Source organism: Rhopilema esculentum, chromosome 11 (genome assembly GCF_057945365.1).
Source record: "Rhopilema esculentum isolate cy_ngs chromosome 11, ASM5794536v1, whole genome shotgun sequence".
Classification (NCBI taxonomy): Eukaryota; Metazoa; Cnidaria; class Scyphozoa; order Rhizostomeae; family Rhizostomatidae; genus Rhopilema; species Rhopilema esculentum.
Window position 1 is genome coordinate 12,951,364 of NC_142825.1, and position 18,386 is coordinate 12,969,749.

Below are 18,386 nucleotides of genomic sequence, written 5' to 3' on the forward strand. Positions count from 1 at the left end.
CCTTCCAAGCATTAGAAACAAAAATTCCCCTAAAGAGAACAGCCTCCTCAGTCTCGCAGATCAAAACAACAACTAAAAGAAGCGATTCCACTACCGGGCAGAATTTACTGGAAAAACCCAGATTGTGCAAAAACTATGATGGTGACATGTTTCAAGTATTGGTAGAGCCTATCTATCTACATGAACATGAGCAACTTCAATTGTGTAGACAGAAGGAAATTTATGAGAGCGAAATTTATGGGACCAAGTGCTTTTGGTCAATTCGAGGCTGGTGATTTTAAAAATCGTTGTTATACGGGGATCTTTGGGAGCTATCGGCCCCTTTTTCGTCATTGAAATCTCGTTTTTTTGCATATGGAGGTAATCAATGATAAATAATTAAGAAAACAGTTTAAATGATAATAGATTACAACTTTAAAGATGATTAAGCATATTTCTTGCGTATAAATGCTTAAAATTGAATTTTGGTATGTTTAGTCTCGTTTCGTTTTCACCAGGAAGTTGCGAAATTTTGATTTTTTTTCCTGAATAGATATCTAAATAGTTTAATGCATGTTTTGATGTGACTGAATTTGGATTTGTCGTCCATAGGAACTATGCAGCGGTATTCATTACTTACTGACAAATAACACTAATGGAAAACCTACCGGATCATCTATATATAGTTTTATCGTGTCAAAGTTCCTAAAAATCATCACCTGAGTTGGAAGCTCTTTTTTACTTCAGCTTGGCTTTTCGAAAGTTCCCAGGTATGTTCATGGTAACAAGAATCACTCTGACAATAGAATCCTGATTCATCCCAACCATGATCTATCTACTAGGAAGCCCAACTGATGCATCAAACCGACAGGTAGCTTTAAAATCATCCAAAAAGGACATACAAAACCAAACACGAAAGTTTGTGAAGAAAAGTAGTTATAAACCGTACCAAAACATGATAGAAATGTAAGAGCAACGGCTCATTCGCCTCGTTAAGACTTGCTCTTGTGGTTTTGTTTTGGACAAGAGAGCGCGTCCTACCGAGAATCGGGATGCAAAAAAGGAGGTAAATCGGGGGGTTTTAGTTAGGCTATCTTAGTTCTCTTATTTTATCTTGGTAACACTCAATGGCATTCCTTTTTGACAAAACAAAGAAATATCGAGCTTATAAAAAGTTCGAACCCAAAAGGCCCTATCAATTTGTTCGAAGTCATAATTCGGCTTGGAACTTCACCAACATTTCTTTGAAAAGATGTAGACAGAAGGAGTTTGTTTAACCTTGGGACTCCAGTGGTGATATTTTCAATAAGCAAGCGGCAGTGATTGGGTTAAGCAACCTTTTCAGTTATATTCCCATGATTCTAATTGGTCTATTGCCATCCATAACTGGGTATATGTACTTCCTAACTTCAAGTTCTCAATCTATGTTCTGGTGTTTTATACTCTGAAGATTACCAGAAGTAAAACTTAAGTATGTGTTTAAAAATGTGTGTTTTTGCAAAGCATCTTTAAATTTTTTTTCAAACCTTACCTACTATCCTATAAATTTTGCTTCTAGCCTTTTGGTCCATATGTTTGAAGCTTGGCTGGTATTAGAGATGATTTCTTCCTAAATTTAACTGACATGTAAATGGATAAGAGTCAAGGTACAATGAAAATCAAACAATTTGATTGTTATGAATTCAAGCTCATTGATAGAATAAGGTATTAATTTTGAGTTGAAATGTATCAATATCTTGACATTTGCTGATCAATCCAACTTCTGAATCTTGCCACTCTTGCAAAGACTGAATAGCCTAATGTTGCGTCACAACTTCCAGATCCCCAGCTAACTGCTCCATGGAGAACCCAAGAGCCATTGGGTCCAGTTTGGCACACAAATGGTCCACCACTGTCACCATGGCATCCGCTCACACGAGTTGTTCCTCCGTGACCAGCACAAACCATCTGGCTAGTTATCTACAAAGATTTTATAATTGTCTCACCTTCTATGTTTTGTCAAAAAACCATCATTTATGCATTGTTAATGAATAAGAAATCTTACCTAAAGTTTTCTTAAAAATTGTCAATGACCACTTTTTTCTCACAAATCCTCCATTAAAGTGTATATATTGCAATTAGAAATTTTAGCGTCATCATTATCATCATCGTAATTTACCAGGATAACAATATTGGTGGAAAACATGGACTGCAGCAGCGAGAGGCTGAAGAAGCATTGGTCCTTGTGATTCTCAAAATTTATTTATAAACTTGCAATAAATCATCTTCTCCTAGAGTTTTAGCATATTATGCTTCAGAAAACATTTAGCTCCATGTAATAGGCTCCGCAGTCCCTCTGAATTGAACCAATCATCAAAGGAAAGACATCCAATTTTACGTTTGAGAAGCAGTGGCGGCTCCAGCCTGGGATAAATTGGGGGGACAAAAGGTATGTCAGGGACCAAGCCCTTTTGTACCACGCCTTCTCCCCCTGTTTGAAACTGTTGTCTTCCAAAAAATGTCATTTACATTTGACGATCTAGATAACGTACATACTTCCCCCCCTGAAGTTTACTCATTAGGTTTGCAAGAATCTCAAGGACCAACTTTCTGAAAAAGTGGGGGGGACTAGTCCCCCCCATTCCCCCCCGTGGCTCCGCCACTGTTGAGAAGTCTTGAATCTGAAACTGCCGGTGCACTTACAAATAAAACAGCTTGTTGAATCGGGGCTGGTAAAGCTGCCTTGGATACAGAAACGATTTTTGGTTTTATGAAATACAAACCGTTATTCCCATGTTCTTTGTATTGAGGCCCGCGCAAACAGTGTTGGACACAACAGGCATTTTCCCTTGTTGCAAAGTGTGATGCATGTTACCAGGGTGTTGTATTTTTCCCCAGCCTGAAAAAGCAACATCCAGGGTAAGAATGGATATAATCAAATTAATTGTTTTTGACTAGGCTTAAACATTTGAGATTTGAATGAATGTATATCTAAATGACAAAATGAAACAATATGAAAACTAAATTTCTTTTGATAGTAGCTTAAAGGAATTGGATAGGCATCTCTTACGATTTAATCAAGCCTATGTGTATTGACAAAAGATTCCACAACACGTTATCAAAATATTACAAAATCAAAATTGCTCATCAGCAAAATATATTGCATGGGCATATATGGATATGTTGGATAAAAATGCTGGATGGATATGTTAGATGGATATGTTAGATGGATATGTTGGATAGATGAGTTGGATGGATATGATAGATGGATATTTAGATGGAAATGTTGGATGGGTATGTTGGATGGATATGTTGGATGGATATATTAGAAGGAAATGTTGGATGGATTTGTTAGATGGAAATGTTGGATAGATGAGTTGGATGGATATGTTAGATGGATATGTTAGATGGATATGGTGGATGAAAATGTTAGATGGATTTGTTAATAAATAATGTTCAAACAAATTTTTCCTGTCTGGTGTCAAATCAGAGAAGGGGACTTTAAATGCAGGGGGTTGTTAACTTCTCTATATTGAAAGGACATTTTAAAGAAATTGGATAATGGCTCAATAATGTATCTGCTACTGCTACAAAAAACGAGAAAGGTATAAAAGTGGAATGAAACGAATTTGATTAAATTTTGTGACCAGCATTAATACAAAAGGATCCTCCAAAGTTTTTGACTCAAATATGGTTAAGAGAAAGAAACAAATCGAAATAAATCATAAAATTAAATTAAATTAAATTAAAAAAATATGAAAATCTTTTTTCTGACAGTTATCTTACTAGAGCAAAATTATTCAATTTCCTTCCCATGCATGTTTATATGCCAAAGAATTCGAAAAAAGGCAGGATAAGAAACATAGCTACGAAGATTAAGACAAAAATGCAAAATGAGACAAAAACACTCTAGAAAAAGCAAATGTCTTTATGATAAAATCTATTGTTCTAATCCTACTAATGATGCATTTGATGTTACATTTTATAGTCGAATGCTCAGGTTAACATGGCTAAAAAAATGAGTGCATGAATACGATTTGAAGAAATTACAAAACCATGCAAAGAAAAAATAATTGAAAGGAAACAAGCAATTTGTAATCATAAGATTAGACGTGTAGTGCTTCCAAAATGCAAAGATGGTAAATCATATCCTGAAGAACTTTAACGAATCTGGGTGGATAGCATCAGAGGAAAAAGACGAAAGGTATGTCACGAATTGCACTATCAAGCAGGTGATGGGGTCGATTAGTGAAAGCATTGTTAAATGTTAAGATTTGTGAAAACAACGTGTGCAGGAACTTGAAAGTATGTTTTTTTTAAAAAAATACTATTTCCTGACAACGGATTAAGGAGTAAATACGGCAGTAAAGTAGCCAAAGTTACAAATAATTGACCTGTAATGAAGCATTGGGTTCCAACTGGAACGTGCTGGTCTTGTCCGGGCAGACAAACTGGTTTCACATATTTTCCAAACTGAATTGGTGAGGAGAGTTTCATCAATGCAATATCGTTATTGATTGTGCTTCTTGCGTAGCTTGGGTGGGAAATGATTCTTTCAACTTGCATATCGATATGTTGTCCATCGCTTGTTGTTGACGTAATATGCTCTCCAACTCTATTCAATAAATATTTAAAAATTACACAACATTCAGTTTTTCATGATTTCGTCATAGCACGCCAACGTGTAAAGAAGCTTACTAAATTTAGCATTTGCATGCTGAGTGTATAATAGTCAGAAGCGTAATACCAATGAAAAATAAAAAATACATTTGGCAAATTAGACAAATTTGATGGAGTTAATTAGAACTAACCTTTAAAAAAAACGTGCGCAAAAGCGCTATTTAGATATTTGTTGCCTTTAATGCAAATGAGGTCGAAACGGTAAAATAACAGCAAAGTATCGAATGAAACTGAACACTATCAAAAATATCAAAACTTAAAACATTTATGAAGTAGGTGCCAGTCAATAAATCAATAATTTCTTTAAATGTTTGTAACTAAAATTTTGACTAGAAATTTTTCTTTAGTAATGCATAAAATAAATTGATACCATAAACTAGCAATCCATTATCAAATATTTTCCTGTGAAATGTAAAGTCAAAACTGAAAGTAAGGCTTGTTAATTTTCTCTATTTTAGGATAGTCACTTTATTCAGTGGATTTGCAAGACTTCTTCAAGGTTTTCTCACAAAAATGGCAAACTGACCTTCCAAAAGATATTTTTTAATTAAGGAAGAAGTGACAGAATCAAATTTTATTAAAAAAACGTACATACATTTACGCTAACGCAAATTTTTGTAAACGCATGAAAAAATGAACAGACTCTTTCATCAGTTCAGAAATTGATTTCAGGTTTTTACCTAACTTTGAAGTAGCGTGCGTATGCCTCCTTCCCAGATACACAGTGAGCCGCAGTAACGACCCATTGTGGAGCAATTATAGAGCCACCACACATTGTTCTTCCATTAAATAACATGAGAATTTGCCAAGGCCATGATCCTTTGTTTGCATTTATGCCAGCAATGACTCTGCTTTGAGCAACTTCTGGTTTACCGCAGGATTCTTTTAAGGGATAATATAGAACAATCTACAGTTACTGTGGAACTAACATGGTAGTCAGTGATAAAATTTCTTATAATCTTGCAAAGGATTTTTACTTAAAGTGTATGAAGGTTACTTTACGCATTATTTTTTTACCTTTTATTTAACTTTTTTCTATCGATTGAGTTACGTACAAAGTAATAAAAAAACTGAACAATTTGGCTTTTTTGTTTATTTATAATGTATCAAGCTAAGTACTATCTTTGCAAAAAGGCGTACTTACGTGTCTGTGGAGGATTACCTAGAAACAAAAGTATTCAGTTGTCAAGTTGATTTTTAGAAATATTTTTGGGGCTGCAAGGTCTTATTCCGAATAAAATGATATATATTGTTATTTTCTATCATGATTAGTACATTGCTTTTATTAAGGAGCACTACAAACGTTACTTCGAATCAGTAACGCATTGCAAACCAGCAGATATTCTTTGCAAAGGTCCTCTCAGCTGTGTCAGTTTGTCTCGGAATAATTACACGTGAAGAAATAGGTTGCTAGTGTATGAAAGTCAGACAATTAGACCGAAATCAAAATCAACCCTTTAAAATGACTGAATCGATGATATGGTTTCAAGTCTTAAAGGTAATGGAGTGTTTCTTCTAGCAAAAGAAAAAGATCTCTTTATTCATGAGTATACTCAAATTCAAAAAGCAAGATTAAAACATGTATCAATATCTAATTCAAATAATTTTTAAAAGTTTAAATCATAGCTACCACAGTGACCACACGACAGCTTGCAGTTTATCGCCATCCATGCTTTGTATCTGTCTGATGTGCAGTATCCAACCCTTTTCCATGTCGGACAATTTGTCACGTAATTATCCTTGCAAGCTAGTAAAAATGTTATTTGAAATTAGTTTGAACATCATTTTTTGATTTGTTACGTGCAGAGGCAAATCATGAATTGCAAAAACGACAAGCTCTATATGTAAATTTCACTGTCAATTGTTGGTGTTATGAAGTCTTTTTTTATCTTTTTGCTTGCCCGGTAAAAAGAATTGTCAAGCGAGTCGGTTTTGAAATTGCTATTACAAGATTATGAATTTTAGGAAACATCAAGATTATTTGGCTTGATGCGTAAATCTAACAATTTTTTTTCCAGTTTTAAGAATTAAATTAAGCAAGTTTAGCATCTTTTTGTAGTAACATTTTTAATAATACTGGGAGTATATCTTTAAAGAAATTCAAACGAAGTTCTTGAGAAAGTATGTTGTTACTCTCCAAAAAGGTGTTTTCTAGAGTGTGCTGACAAATACGGTATAGGAACGCTAGATGATGTTGAAGAATTCGATATTGATATAGATCCTGTGTGAAAATTCTTTGTTATACGATCTGATTAACATGGAGCCAGCAAGAGACGATGACACTGAAATTACTTTGCTGTATAAATTAGTATCTTTAAGGCATAATCTTTCATGGAAATGAGTCTTCAATATCTGTTGTATCTGGGTTGTATCTGTTTTTCAATGACTTAAATGTTAAGAAACTTAAATACTTAAAATACATATCAAATGACAATTTTACAAATAAGAAACAAAATTTTAGGCTTTAAGTCGGAACAGCGGTATTGTTTATTGTTAGCTATTAAACTTTGTTAAACCTTCATCTCAGTTGAGAAAATCTTATGTCGTCATACATATAGCGAGTTTTTTGTTAACAGAAGCTTTTACCTCATTGGAATATGCTCATTGCTTTGCTACCTAAACTGCAAAATGAAACTAATTCACTTACTAGGATCACTGGATAAGACAGCAGCAGCACAAAGGCCTAGAACTATCCAGAAGAGAGAAGCCATTTTGAGATTGAACTTGAATCAATGCCAATTCGGAGTGTCACAAACAGATCTTCCAATCCTTTTTATTCAGGTCAAATGTTTGCTATGAAACTGGTGTAAGCTTGATTAAAGCGGGGTTTTCAAGCAAAATGCAAGAGCATTGTCAAGGACTTTTGTTATTATTTAACCAGGCTACAAATTTTGAAATCAATAGGCAAAAAATATTTAAATAGATATCGTTATGATGCAGCTTTGCAAATTGAAGTGTTGATTCACACGGACAAGCACTTCACTAAATAGTACATTTTGTCAAGTTAATTGACGACTATCGTATGCTGACGCAGCAATCAATCAGCGTCAATAACTATTATCTGGCTTTCTCTTATCCGAAACCTAAAATCCGTTTAGATTTATACATCCATCAGGTTTAAAATAATAGCACATGAATTAAGCCAGGTAAGGATTTTAATTGCAGAAAGGAAATAATACGGACATTTTACTGTAACAAAACCTTATATGAGTGCAGATTCAATTAAATTATACATTGCAAACTGAACGGGTCTACAGAAATATTTATATTGCAATATGACAATTTAATTATGACAAACGATATTCGGAAAATTAAAACACTATAGTTCTCCAACAGGATGAATAGAGCAGAGTGGTAATCAATCAAAAAATCTTCAGTGCTTCTAATTTAATGAAAATAAACAATCTATTACAAGGATATTATTTAATTTACTTTCAGTATGAGAAGGAGATTATAACTACAAAAGTCATTACTCGTCAAGTTGGGTGTAATAGTCCTTCATGAAACTCATTTTTCAAATATCTAACTTTTTTCAGTTTTTAGTGAAGTCTCCTTACCTGTGGACAATTAAGCTTTTTCTGCACTTACACAAGAAGTATAGAAGGCATAGCTTTCAAAGTCTGTAATACATAATGTATCAAACATTAGTGACACTAATACCTTTTCTTTCGCAAAGATAATTTCTGCATCTACATTTTCGTTTGCACTATCAGTCTTGTTGCAGATTTTTAGCAAAATATTATTTTTCAGTTGACACCCACATTATTGTATACTTTCACAGGAGGCATAAAATCATTGCATAATGTTCTGTAGTGCAGTTATGATAGAAGGACCCTTTTAATCGTACTGAAGATGTACTATATTACATAAATTTGGATTTTCATTTCAACTCGCAACTTCTATCGATATAAAATCAACTTAGGGCGCAGGTAAGATGGTGATATCCTTGTTTTGCAGTAAGTGAAGTTCCATCAATATTGTAGGGGGAGGGGGAAAGATTGACTAGCGGTCCTGGATTTGAGAATTATGTGTATGCCACGCCTCTCACCTAGATTAGCTTTCGGATTTTGAGCATTTGTCATGATTCCTTTCCGAAAAATTTGGGACCCACTAACTGTAGGACCGTGGGAACAGTGCCAAGTGTACCATTTGATCGCTGAGGCACCAGCTGAGTAGTGGAGGGGCAACAGGGCATAAAGCCTTTATCCTTGGCAAACGTTTTTGGCTACAGCGTTAAACTATCTATTCAAACAAATAGGGGCGTTAAGCTAATACTAAGCTATTTACAACTAAATTGACTAGACTTTCAATACTAGCCTCACCCAAAGCTGTACATTGAAATATCATTACCACAGATTGGTTAGCTCGGTAAGTGTAGTTAAGAAGGGTATCATTGATGATTTCACGTAATGAAAACTAGAAATGATGGTTATATCTATTAATATTTGTATGGTACGATGAGCATATTTCAAAATACACCGCTGTTGTGAGATACTTTTCTAGTTTGCAAAAAGAAGGCTTTGTAGAGGTAGCCTAGGTTTTTGAGAAAAGACGCACATTCTTCCAATTGAGAAATTATTATTATTGAGTTAGCGTGAGGATCAAAAACGTGAACAAAACTACCAAAGTCAGTGAAATTTCAAATATTAATTTCAAATTTCTTCATGCCTTTCTTTTCCAGCAAAGTGGTCTACCGCTAAGGTAAATTTGATCTCGAAAATCAAGGGCATATTTCAGTATTGTAACTACTGGGCGTTGAAACAATGGACCCTCCCCAGGACCCATTAAAAAAGCAAAATTTGACGTTTTTGGCCCACTAGTTTGGCCCCTTCTTTTGATTTTTTACATTTTTCATCAAAATGCAAATGGGCACAAGACAGTCCTTGTGTCACTGAGTAAGAGAGAAGAGCCCATTGTATAGAATGGGACCCTCGTTTGCTAATGACCCACTAGTCACATTTCCTAGAAAGATGCACTGCAAAGATTGCAAACATTTTTAAACGTGAAGCAGGTACCTGATGAAGAGGTGGTTTAGGGAGAACGAGGAACCAACCCGGGTTTAAATATGGACACTCCAAAATAAATACCCAAAAACCACACGTTTTCCATGAAAAACACTCGTAGCCCGGTTATCAAACTTTTGCGAAACCCAAAACGTCATCCCAATGCCCTCCTCCTGAGCAACCGAAAAAGAGTCATGACAGTGGTGGCGCAAGAAATTCTCCGACGAAGAGGCGTGACCTTCCGACAGGGGGGCTAGGCAATCGGAGTGAAAACATGGAATCTCAGTTGAAAAGGACGCACAAAAATTGAGATTTTGACAGGACGCGAATTCAACAAACAAGTAAGAACAGCTTTTTAGAGCGGGATTTTTGCGGGGGACTCGCTTTTTTAATAAAATGTCTCTAAAAGAAAAAAGACATATTAAGAAAGTTCTTTGTAGATCTTTTTCCGTGATTTTTCAATACTCTCAGCGCTCTAAACTTTTTTGATAAGAAAAAAGACGTTATTTAATCATCAAACAGAATTGTGACCAATTTTAGTTAGGTAGTTTGAGTCTTTGCTAGCTTGCAGATGCAGATGCTCGTGTCGCAATCAACAGGTTAAGGAAAGATACTACCTTGAGGCGCAGAAGGTGAGTAAATTTTCGAATTTTAATGATTCCAGTTCGCTGGAAAATGTCTCATTGGAGCAATTTTTTCTACCTTTGCAGTACAACATTGCTCTTAGAATTAATATCCACAGGCGGAACGTTATTCTCGTCATTCGTGCACCCAACCCTGAAACATTGTAATGTGGAGCTTGGTTCTCACTTGCTTTTGTTTGCCATTCAACAGTTGAAATATTAATATGCCAAGGAGTGAAAAGGATCGAATTGAAATGAAAATATATCTATCGACTATCATTAATGTTTTAATAAATGCCACCGCCAAGTTTGCCGAGTAAATACCGAAAATGCCGAATCTGCCGAGTTAAAAAAGATTTAGACTCCTGGGTGGAGGGTCACCAATGCTTCCCAAAGTGTGGATTATTAGATCTCTAATGTTTTTATGTCTTTTTAATGCTAGTATAGGGGGCTATTTTCAAACTTGTTTTATTTTTTTATCTTTTAAAATTTTGTCTCAGTGGTCGTTAAAATTGTTACTTTTATTGATTATTTGTATTGAAAAGGGTTGAATTTCCCGATATGATGTGTAAATTACTATGAGGTACCTGTTTGTACATTTATACTCAGTGGGATTTACATAATCGTGACTGTTACTCTTTCTTTTTCTTAAAAACTTACAAACAGTAGCAAACTGTTGCTCTTGTATATCTTCCGACGGGTGGGCTAAGCAGCTCCGACGGGAGGCTGTAGCCCCCCTGCCCCCCCCTGGCGCCACCACTGAGTCATGATGCAGAATTCATTTGCGCTTGAAATCAAGATGCTAAGTTTATTCCAATGTCTACTAATTACAACATAAGCCCTCACGCAGGTTGGAAAGTCGGTGGGCTAACGGACAATTTCACAGTCATAACAAAAGATTTCGAAAAAAGTTGTATTATTCAGCAAGAAGATTGTGGACATGCCCCCCTCCGGCACCCCTTTGTTTCGGACCCGGCACAAAATGGGAAACGTACAAAATGAATCATAAGTTGAATCATAAGCTATAAAATTCTAGACAGCTTACCTTTTCTCGCGTTCTGCATTGAAAGAGGATGCGTACAAGGACTTATTGACAGCTAGATTTATTGGCTCAAAGGCACAGGGGTATGCACAGGGGTAAGTCATTGTCATTTGATTTCCAAATGTGTTGGTCATCAGTGCTTGCCGAACAACAAATATTTCAATAAAATTCGTCGTGGATTAAGGAAATCTGGTAACTTGTCTACGGAACAAGGGAATTCTGCAGTTTTGCCGGCCGCAGGCCTCAAATATGATACACGGAAAAGGGGATTTTTAAAACTTTATACAAATTTGTGAGATTCTTTACTTATTGTAAAAAAGATTTAGTCAGATCATGGCTTTAAAGGTCAGTTGCAAATATAAACAACTTTTGAACGCAGAATTTTTCTGGTCATTCTCAGTATAGTATGAAACAATTGTGCCAAATTTATTTTAAATGACTGGTAATTTAAATACACTCAATGTTTGTGATCACCGGTTTGATATTTGATGTGGCTTCTAGGATTTGCTTCTAGGATTTGCTTACAGCACAGCCCCCTTTTACGGTTAAGGACGGCACCTTCTATCAAAACTCTACATTTTGTTGCTGTAATTTGCTGAAATTGAATTCAGTAGTGAAATATTAAATACTACTATTTATAAGAATAAAGGAACATTTTCTCAAATGCAATCCTGAACATTTAAAAAATTTATAATTATCATTTTAATCATTTTTATCGATACCCCTTTTTCTTTTTACCAGCTTTTACTATTTATGGGGTAGCTTACTGAAACAAACCAAAACAAACAAGTCCCCTGTATTTTTTTACCGATAGTACACTTGGTAAGAAAAATTATTGCACTACTTTGACGAATGAATGACGGCGGCAGCTTTGTAAATAGCATGTTTTTCGAAATTCATAAACATATTTTTAAGCCAACAAAAACCAGGTTCAAAACCAATCAAATATAGGTTAAAACATTGGACACAATATAAAAATGTAAGTTTATTGTTGGATAGTCTGACAGCCTTAGTTACTAAATTTAGACTTACTAAATTCAATTACAAACTTTTAAAGCAAGTCGTTTTAAACACAACATCAAGAAATTTAAGAAACATTGGCAAGATCACATTCGGGTGTCTGAGATCCCAGATGATAATTACTGGGCATAGATTATTGTGGAATGTGGCATCTTTGTAGCCAATTTTTGCTGGCATTTGCGTTTCACTGTTAATGACTGTCTATCCAAAGTCCTGGTATTTTGAGTTAATGGGTAAATGCAATGTCACTTTAAGCATTGTTTTCAAGCTAATGTCATGTTTTGTCAATTGAATTATTTGCCACATGGTAAAAATTGTCTTTAAAATTAATCCAGTTACAGTACAAAAACATGTGGCCAAGCTATTCAACATTTAAACAAACTCTTCAAAACAGCCATTAAAATTAACAGTTTTCTGCACGAAAGTAAAAATTGAGCATCTCCGATATCCTCTGAATCGAATCTAGCAAGTTTGGCAAATATTTTACAGGTACTCCAATCATCGAGCTCAGTCTTTGTGTTCTAATAATAAGGCTTAAGAATAAGAAGAACCATAGCACGTTTCGAAACAAATGCATATTTACTTGCACGTTGTAGAAAGCTGCTAGTAAGCATTACATTGAATAATAAAAGTATAATTATTGTTTTGGGAACAAATGCTGAAAAAATTTTGGGAAATGGTATCATTTTAGCATCTCGGAAAAATTGACAGAAAGGACCCTCAAAGAAAAGAGTTTTGTACAGTATAAAAGTGTGGTGTATAAGAGTGAAGATAAAATCACAGTAACATCGTTTAGTCAATAAAATTAGTCTGTTCTTCCTATATATCAACAAAGTCAAGAATCTAGAAGCTACCGGTTGTTATATATTAATTAGATATTGAGACAAACATGACAAACGCAGTTATTTATCACTCTTTCGACCAACTAATCAATATTTCAATAATTCTATAAATCTATTTAAAATTTTCCTAAACCAACTTTTTGCTACACAGAAAGCATACCAAGAACGTCACCCACTGCAAATAATTATATTAAATTTTGCAGCATACGTGTGTATTTGAAATCATCGCTTTTTATCCATCCAAACCAAACTCAATCTACAACTTCTCGATGTCGGGCTCTCGAAAAAGGGAGACCACCATTGCAATGACCTCTGCGTGTACGTTCAAGATGCCGATTTCTTGGTTAATTGTTTCTGCTGCATTTTGTGTGTGAAGGAAAATGCGCGTGATTTAAGCCATAAATTACAAAACACATAAATTACAAAAGTTGCACATTGATTCAGAGTGCCATACGTATGTTTCTAAAGAAATGTGATATTTTCAAATGCTGCAAACTGTTCATATCATAAAAAACTATCAAAAATAGGCATGGGAAAAAATGGTGTAATTATGAACTTTTTTTGATTTGCATCATAATTCATAGACAGGGAATTTTGCATAACAATCTAGCAAACTGGGTAACCGAAGTTTTTAAAGTTTAGATCATAAGAGTAAAGGCCATTGATCATTTTAAGTCCTGGGAACATTCTGGCAAATGACCGGAAGTTGCGTTTCTGGAAGCATGAGAAATGCACGGTCAGCAAAAATTCAACTTTTGAATTTGTCAAATCTGATGATACTATCGGAAAGAACATGCAAAACTAAGCCAAAGATTTAAAAAGAGCAATGTGATCTGACCTATACGGAAAAAGTTATGGCTGTGAAAAATTTTCGTTTGGTCAAACAACTTGCTTTCTCGAGTTTCCAGATAGTGCAGACGCATAGCAGAAGAATTGTGCATGATATGATAATAGCATGAAGTATGGTACAAGTACTCATTCCGATATGCTGAATAAGACGAAGTTCATATCAAGCTTCAAAAAAGCCCCCAAAAGCTATTTCTGGAATGGGGTACTGGTACCCAGTCCTCTATCTGGTATAGGACTGCAACCTTCTTAACATTGCAAGTTAGAAAGCTGAAGCTTTTTTCTGGCGTTATTTGAGGTGCTGGATAAAATGGGATGCAAAAAAGCTTTAAAAATTTCACAAAAGCAATTTTTAAACTATGGTTCTTGTACCCAGTACTATATTGGGTCTTGCACTGTAACTTTGTAACTATTCTAACTGAAACTTGGTTTCTTGACCTAATCTGAAGTGCTAGATAAAGTGAAATGTAGACCTAGTTTTAAAACTTCACCAAAGGCTTTATTTGGGCTGAGGTACTTATAATTTTTCATTTTGAGGACTGGGATCAAGTTCAATGTTCTAAAAATAGAATATGGGGCAATTTATGGACCTTATTGCTTGGCGTGACATTTTACACTTCAGATTGTATATGAATATCAAATATTGCAGACATACACTCGTTATATCGCTTGAAAGTGACTTATTTCATTTTGAGGACTGGGACCAAGTTCAATGTTCTAAAAATAGTAAATAAGGTAATTTATAGGCATTTTTTCCTTGGCATGACATTTCAAACTTTAGATTGTATATGGATATCGAATTTTGCAGGTAAACACTTGTTAAATTGCTCACAAGTGACTTATTTTATTTAGAGGACTGGGGCCCAGTTAAATGTTCTAAAAATAGCTTTTAGCGGCCATTTTCGGCTTGGGTCTGTTTTGCATTTAATTCTACACCTCAAGCTACATAAGTTGTGAAGTTTTTATGCTGGTTTCGTATTTTGCACGATTGTTGCAATATTTTGTGTTAACAGACCTAACAATACAATGAGGATTTCAAACGATTTTGCTGGTAATGGGCATATTGAGTAGAAAACTCAAAGGTGATTCAATTTGCTCTAGATTGTAACCTTACGTGGAAGCTTGTTTTTGCACCAAATCAGATAATATATTTCGACTGAGTACTAAACTGCACACCCAGCTGTACGTCGAATGTTGACTCTGCCATGGAAAAAAATTAGAAAGATAACCAGGGGGTGCTGTCCTTAAATCTAAGAGTGAAGTTGTCCTGCAAGAAGATTCTAAAAGCCGCGCCAACGACTTAACCTAAGACAAATGAATCATTCAAATTCCTTACAGACTCAAAAATATCAATAGGGAATTGCAAATTCACGGTAAATTAATAGCGTACTAAAAGGTTTGCCAATGCAGAATACATTCAACCAAATATGTAAAAGGTTGAGCCTAGTCCCCAACCAAAATCTCACTAAATTTTAACAAAGAGGCTGATCCTCCAAGGAGCCCATTTTTGGTCTAACTATACGCTTTCGATGACTAAGTTGCTGCAACAAAATGCTGTAACAAAATGCTGCACACAAAATTTCAAGCCATGTTTCCCTTTGAGCCTGATCTAATTGATTCATTAAAATGGTTTGGTGGCTTTATAGAATATGCTTGATGTAATTTACCTTTATGTAAACTGTCCATATTCCTTGATAATGGCTTTGAAAAAAGCAAACATTTAGTAAACTAAAGCTTTTTGTCTGACACTCTTCAGAGTTTAAAACGTCAGAACATAGATCGAAAACTCTACGCTAGGAAATATATATACCCAGTTGTGGATCGAAATAGGCCAATCAGAAAACACGAGCACATGACTGTATAGGTTGACCAATCAGTGCCGCTTGCCTATTGAGAATGTTACCAATGGAGTCCTAAGGTTAAAACGAACTCCTTTTGTCTACACAATCGGTAGACCCTGGATCGGTGACAGTTCCCGACGTTTTGAAAGCCAAATAAAACAGGCCATTTCAAATTGTTTCTTTGCGGTCAACCCACGTGTTGTTTATAGTACGAAAAAGGCCCTTCCGTCCATTCAAAAGGACTGCGTTCCTCCCAAACAAAAAAGTTTCATTGTTTACGAATTTACGTGCCAGTGTGATTCTGGCTACGTAGAACGCACCACCCAAAGATTGGAGGATAGAATAAAACAACATGTTCCGTCTAATATTAGAAACAAAACCCATCCACAAAGAGAACAGCCACCTCGCTCTTGCAGATCTAAAAGTACAACTAAAACCTGCGATTCTGCTATCGGGCAGCATTTACTGGAAAACCCAGATTGTGCAAAAAACTATAATGGCGACATGTTTCGGATTATTGTTAAAGACCGACCGTCGTTCCATCTAGCAGTTTTGGAATCTATCTACATAAGCATGAAAAAACCGCTACTGTGTAGACAAAATGAATTCGTTTTCACCTTAGGACTCCATTGGTAACATTCCCAATAGACAAGTGGAACTGATTGGCTTATTTCGATCTACAACTGGGTATATATATTTCCTAGCGTAGAGTTTTCGGTCTATGTTCTGACGTTTTAAACTCTGAAGAGTGTCAGACGAAAAGCTTAAGTTTACTAAATGGTTGCTTTTTTCAAAGCTATTTTCAAATTTTGTACCATCCAAAGATTGTTTGCATTAATCACATCAGTGAATCAAATAAATTCAACGAATCCTAATAATTTCAAGGCTCTATGATCACAATAATATCTGTAGAGAATATCTTTAAATTTAAAAATTGTTTTGGCAATAAGCTTATGATCTTGAAATTAAAACGATAAAAGGACACCCTCGATATTGATATCATTTCAGTCTGAAATATCTCTACCTCGTCTTCTCATATTTTTAAGATTAGTTAATTAAAATCTTTCCTGGTTTTTGAAAACACACAAGAATGACTTGAAAAAAAGTTCACTGTCAAGACTGATCATCTTGAAATAGGTAAAAGTAGCTAACAGAATCTAATGCACAACAGTTTCTTAGTATGTTGACATCTGTTGATCGATCCAGCTTCTGAATTTTGCAACCCTGGCAAAAACAGTATAGCCCTGTGTTGCATCACAGCGTCCAGATCCCCAGCTCACAGCACCATGGAGAACCCAAGAGCCACTGGCTCCAGTTTGGCAAACAAATGGTCCACCGCTGTCACCATGGCATCCACTCACACGAGTTGTTCCTCCGTGACCAGCACAAACCATCTTGTCAGTGATCTGTGAATAAGACGAATCATAGAGGTCTCAATTGTATGCCACTAGTAACTTAGTTCAAGCGCTGCTTTATAAAAATTTCGCGTAACATCATAAAAATAGAGTGATACTACGAATAATCAAACATACCCCAAGTCCCAAGTTCTTTGTGTTGAGATTGGTGCATGCTTGATTGGAAACAACAGGCATTTTTCCTTGCTGCAAAGTGTGGTGCATGTTGCCAGGATGCTGTATTTTCCCCCATCCTTATAGAAAGTAAAAGCCATTCAAATCAAAATCGACTACATACAGTATTTGATATTTTGCAATAGGTTAATCGTCATAAAAAGAAGTTCTTTCAGAGCAAGGGTTATGAACAGTCCAACAACGGAGCTTTGCTGGAGTGGTAGCCAGGCTTTTTATTATAGCTCCTCTTCGTATTATCGTTAAGCGCCAGATAATGTTATATTTAAGTTTCTCACTGAACTTAAGAGGTCGATAAATGAATCTTACCTGTGATGAAACAATCAGTTCCAACTGGGACATTCTGGTCTTGTCCAGGCAAACATACTGGCTTCACGTATTTTCCAAATTTAATTGGTGAGGAGAGTTTCATCAATGCAATATCGTTATTGATTGTGCTTCTTGAGTAGCTTGGGTGGGAAATGATTTTTTCAACCTGCATATCGGTGTGTTGTCCATCGCTTGTTGTTGACGTAATATGCTCTCCAACTCTACCGAATATTTATATAAATAATTTAGCAAACTGCTCGATTTTTTAAAAATTAACAGATATCGAGTTATTGATTCTCAGATGCTTAATACCCGCACATATTATACAAATTGATATTAGCATAGTCTATAGACTATGATACTAGACAAAGACTTAAAGGCATTGAGTCATGGTAAATAGACCTTCTCTATAGGGGGTCATTTGGTTTCGGCGTGATCGCTGCTGTTTCATGTGATATTTGCATCCGTTGTTGACAACTTGCTATTGATGAAAATTGTTTTGTCAATCAGTTCATGTGACCAGTTCAAGGTCAACCAATAGCATCGCAGTCATGAAAATCATGACTCAGCGGATTTTGGCACTTAGGTATACCCAATCCATTTTATCATGACTCAATGCCTTTAATATTTAAGTTA

At 35.4% G+C, this 18,386-nt stretch overlaps 1 protein-coding gene across 1 annotated transcript in view; it reads right to left on the reverse strand.

The window, feature by feature from the left end:
* Positions 1 to 1,645: 1,645 nt before the first annotated feature.
* The window catches only part of LOC135693233 (transmembrane protease serine 9), a 43,132-nt gene continuing 26,391 nt past the window's right edge, over positions 1,646 to 18,386 (reverse strand). The window contains exons 15-24 of the mRNA XM_089111424.1: positions 17,751 to 17,971; positions 17,388 to 17,503; positions 17,036 to 17,261; positions 7,286 to 7,327; positions 6,269 to 6,385; positions 5,783 to 5,800; positions 5,319 to 5,520; positions 4,353 to 4,573; positions 2,742 to 2,857; positions 1,646 to 1,938 (exon numbers count right to left, since the gene is read on the reverse strand). Of these exons, the coding sequence (XP_088967550.1) occupies positions 1,708 to 1,938; positions 2,742 to 2,857; positions 4,353 to 4,573; positions 5,319 to 5,520; positions 5,783 to 5,800; positions 6,269 to 6,385; positions 7,286 to 7,327; positions 17,036 to 17,261; positions 17,388 to 17,503; positions 17,751 to 17,971 (1,510 nt within the window). The 3' untranslated portion in view covers positions 1,646 to 1,707. The remainder of the gene's footprint in view (positions 1,939 to 2,741; positions 2,858 to 4,352; positions 4,574 to 5,318; positions 5,521 to 5,782; positions 5,801 to 6,268; positions 6,386 to 7,285; positions 7,328 to 17,035; positions 17,262 to 17,387; positions 17,504 to 17,750; positions 17,972 to 18,386) is intronic.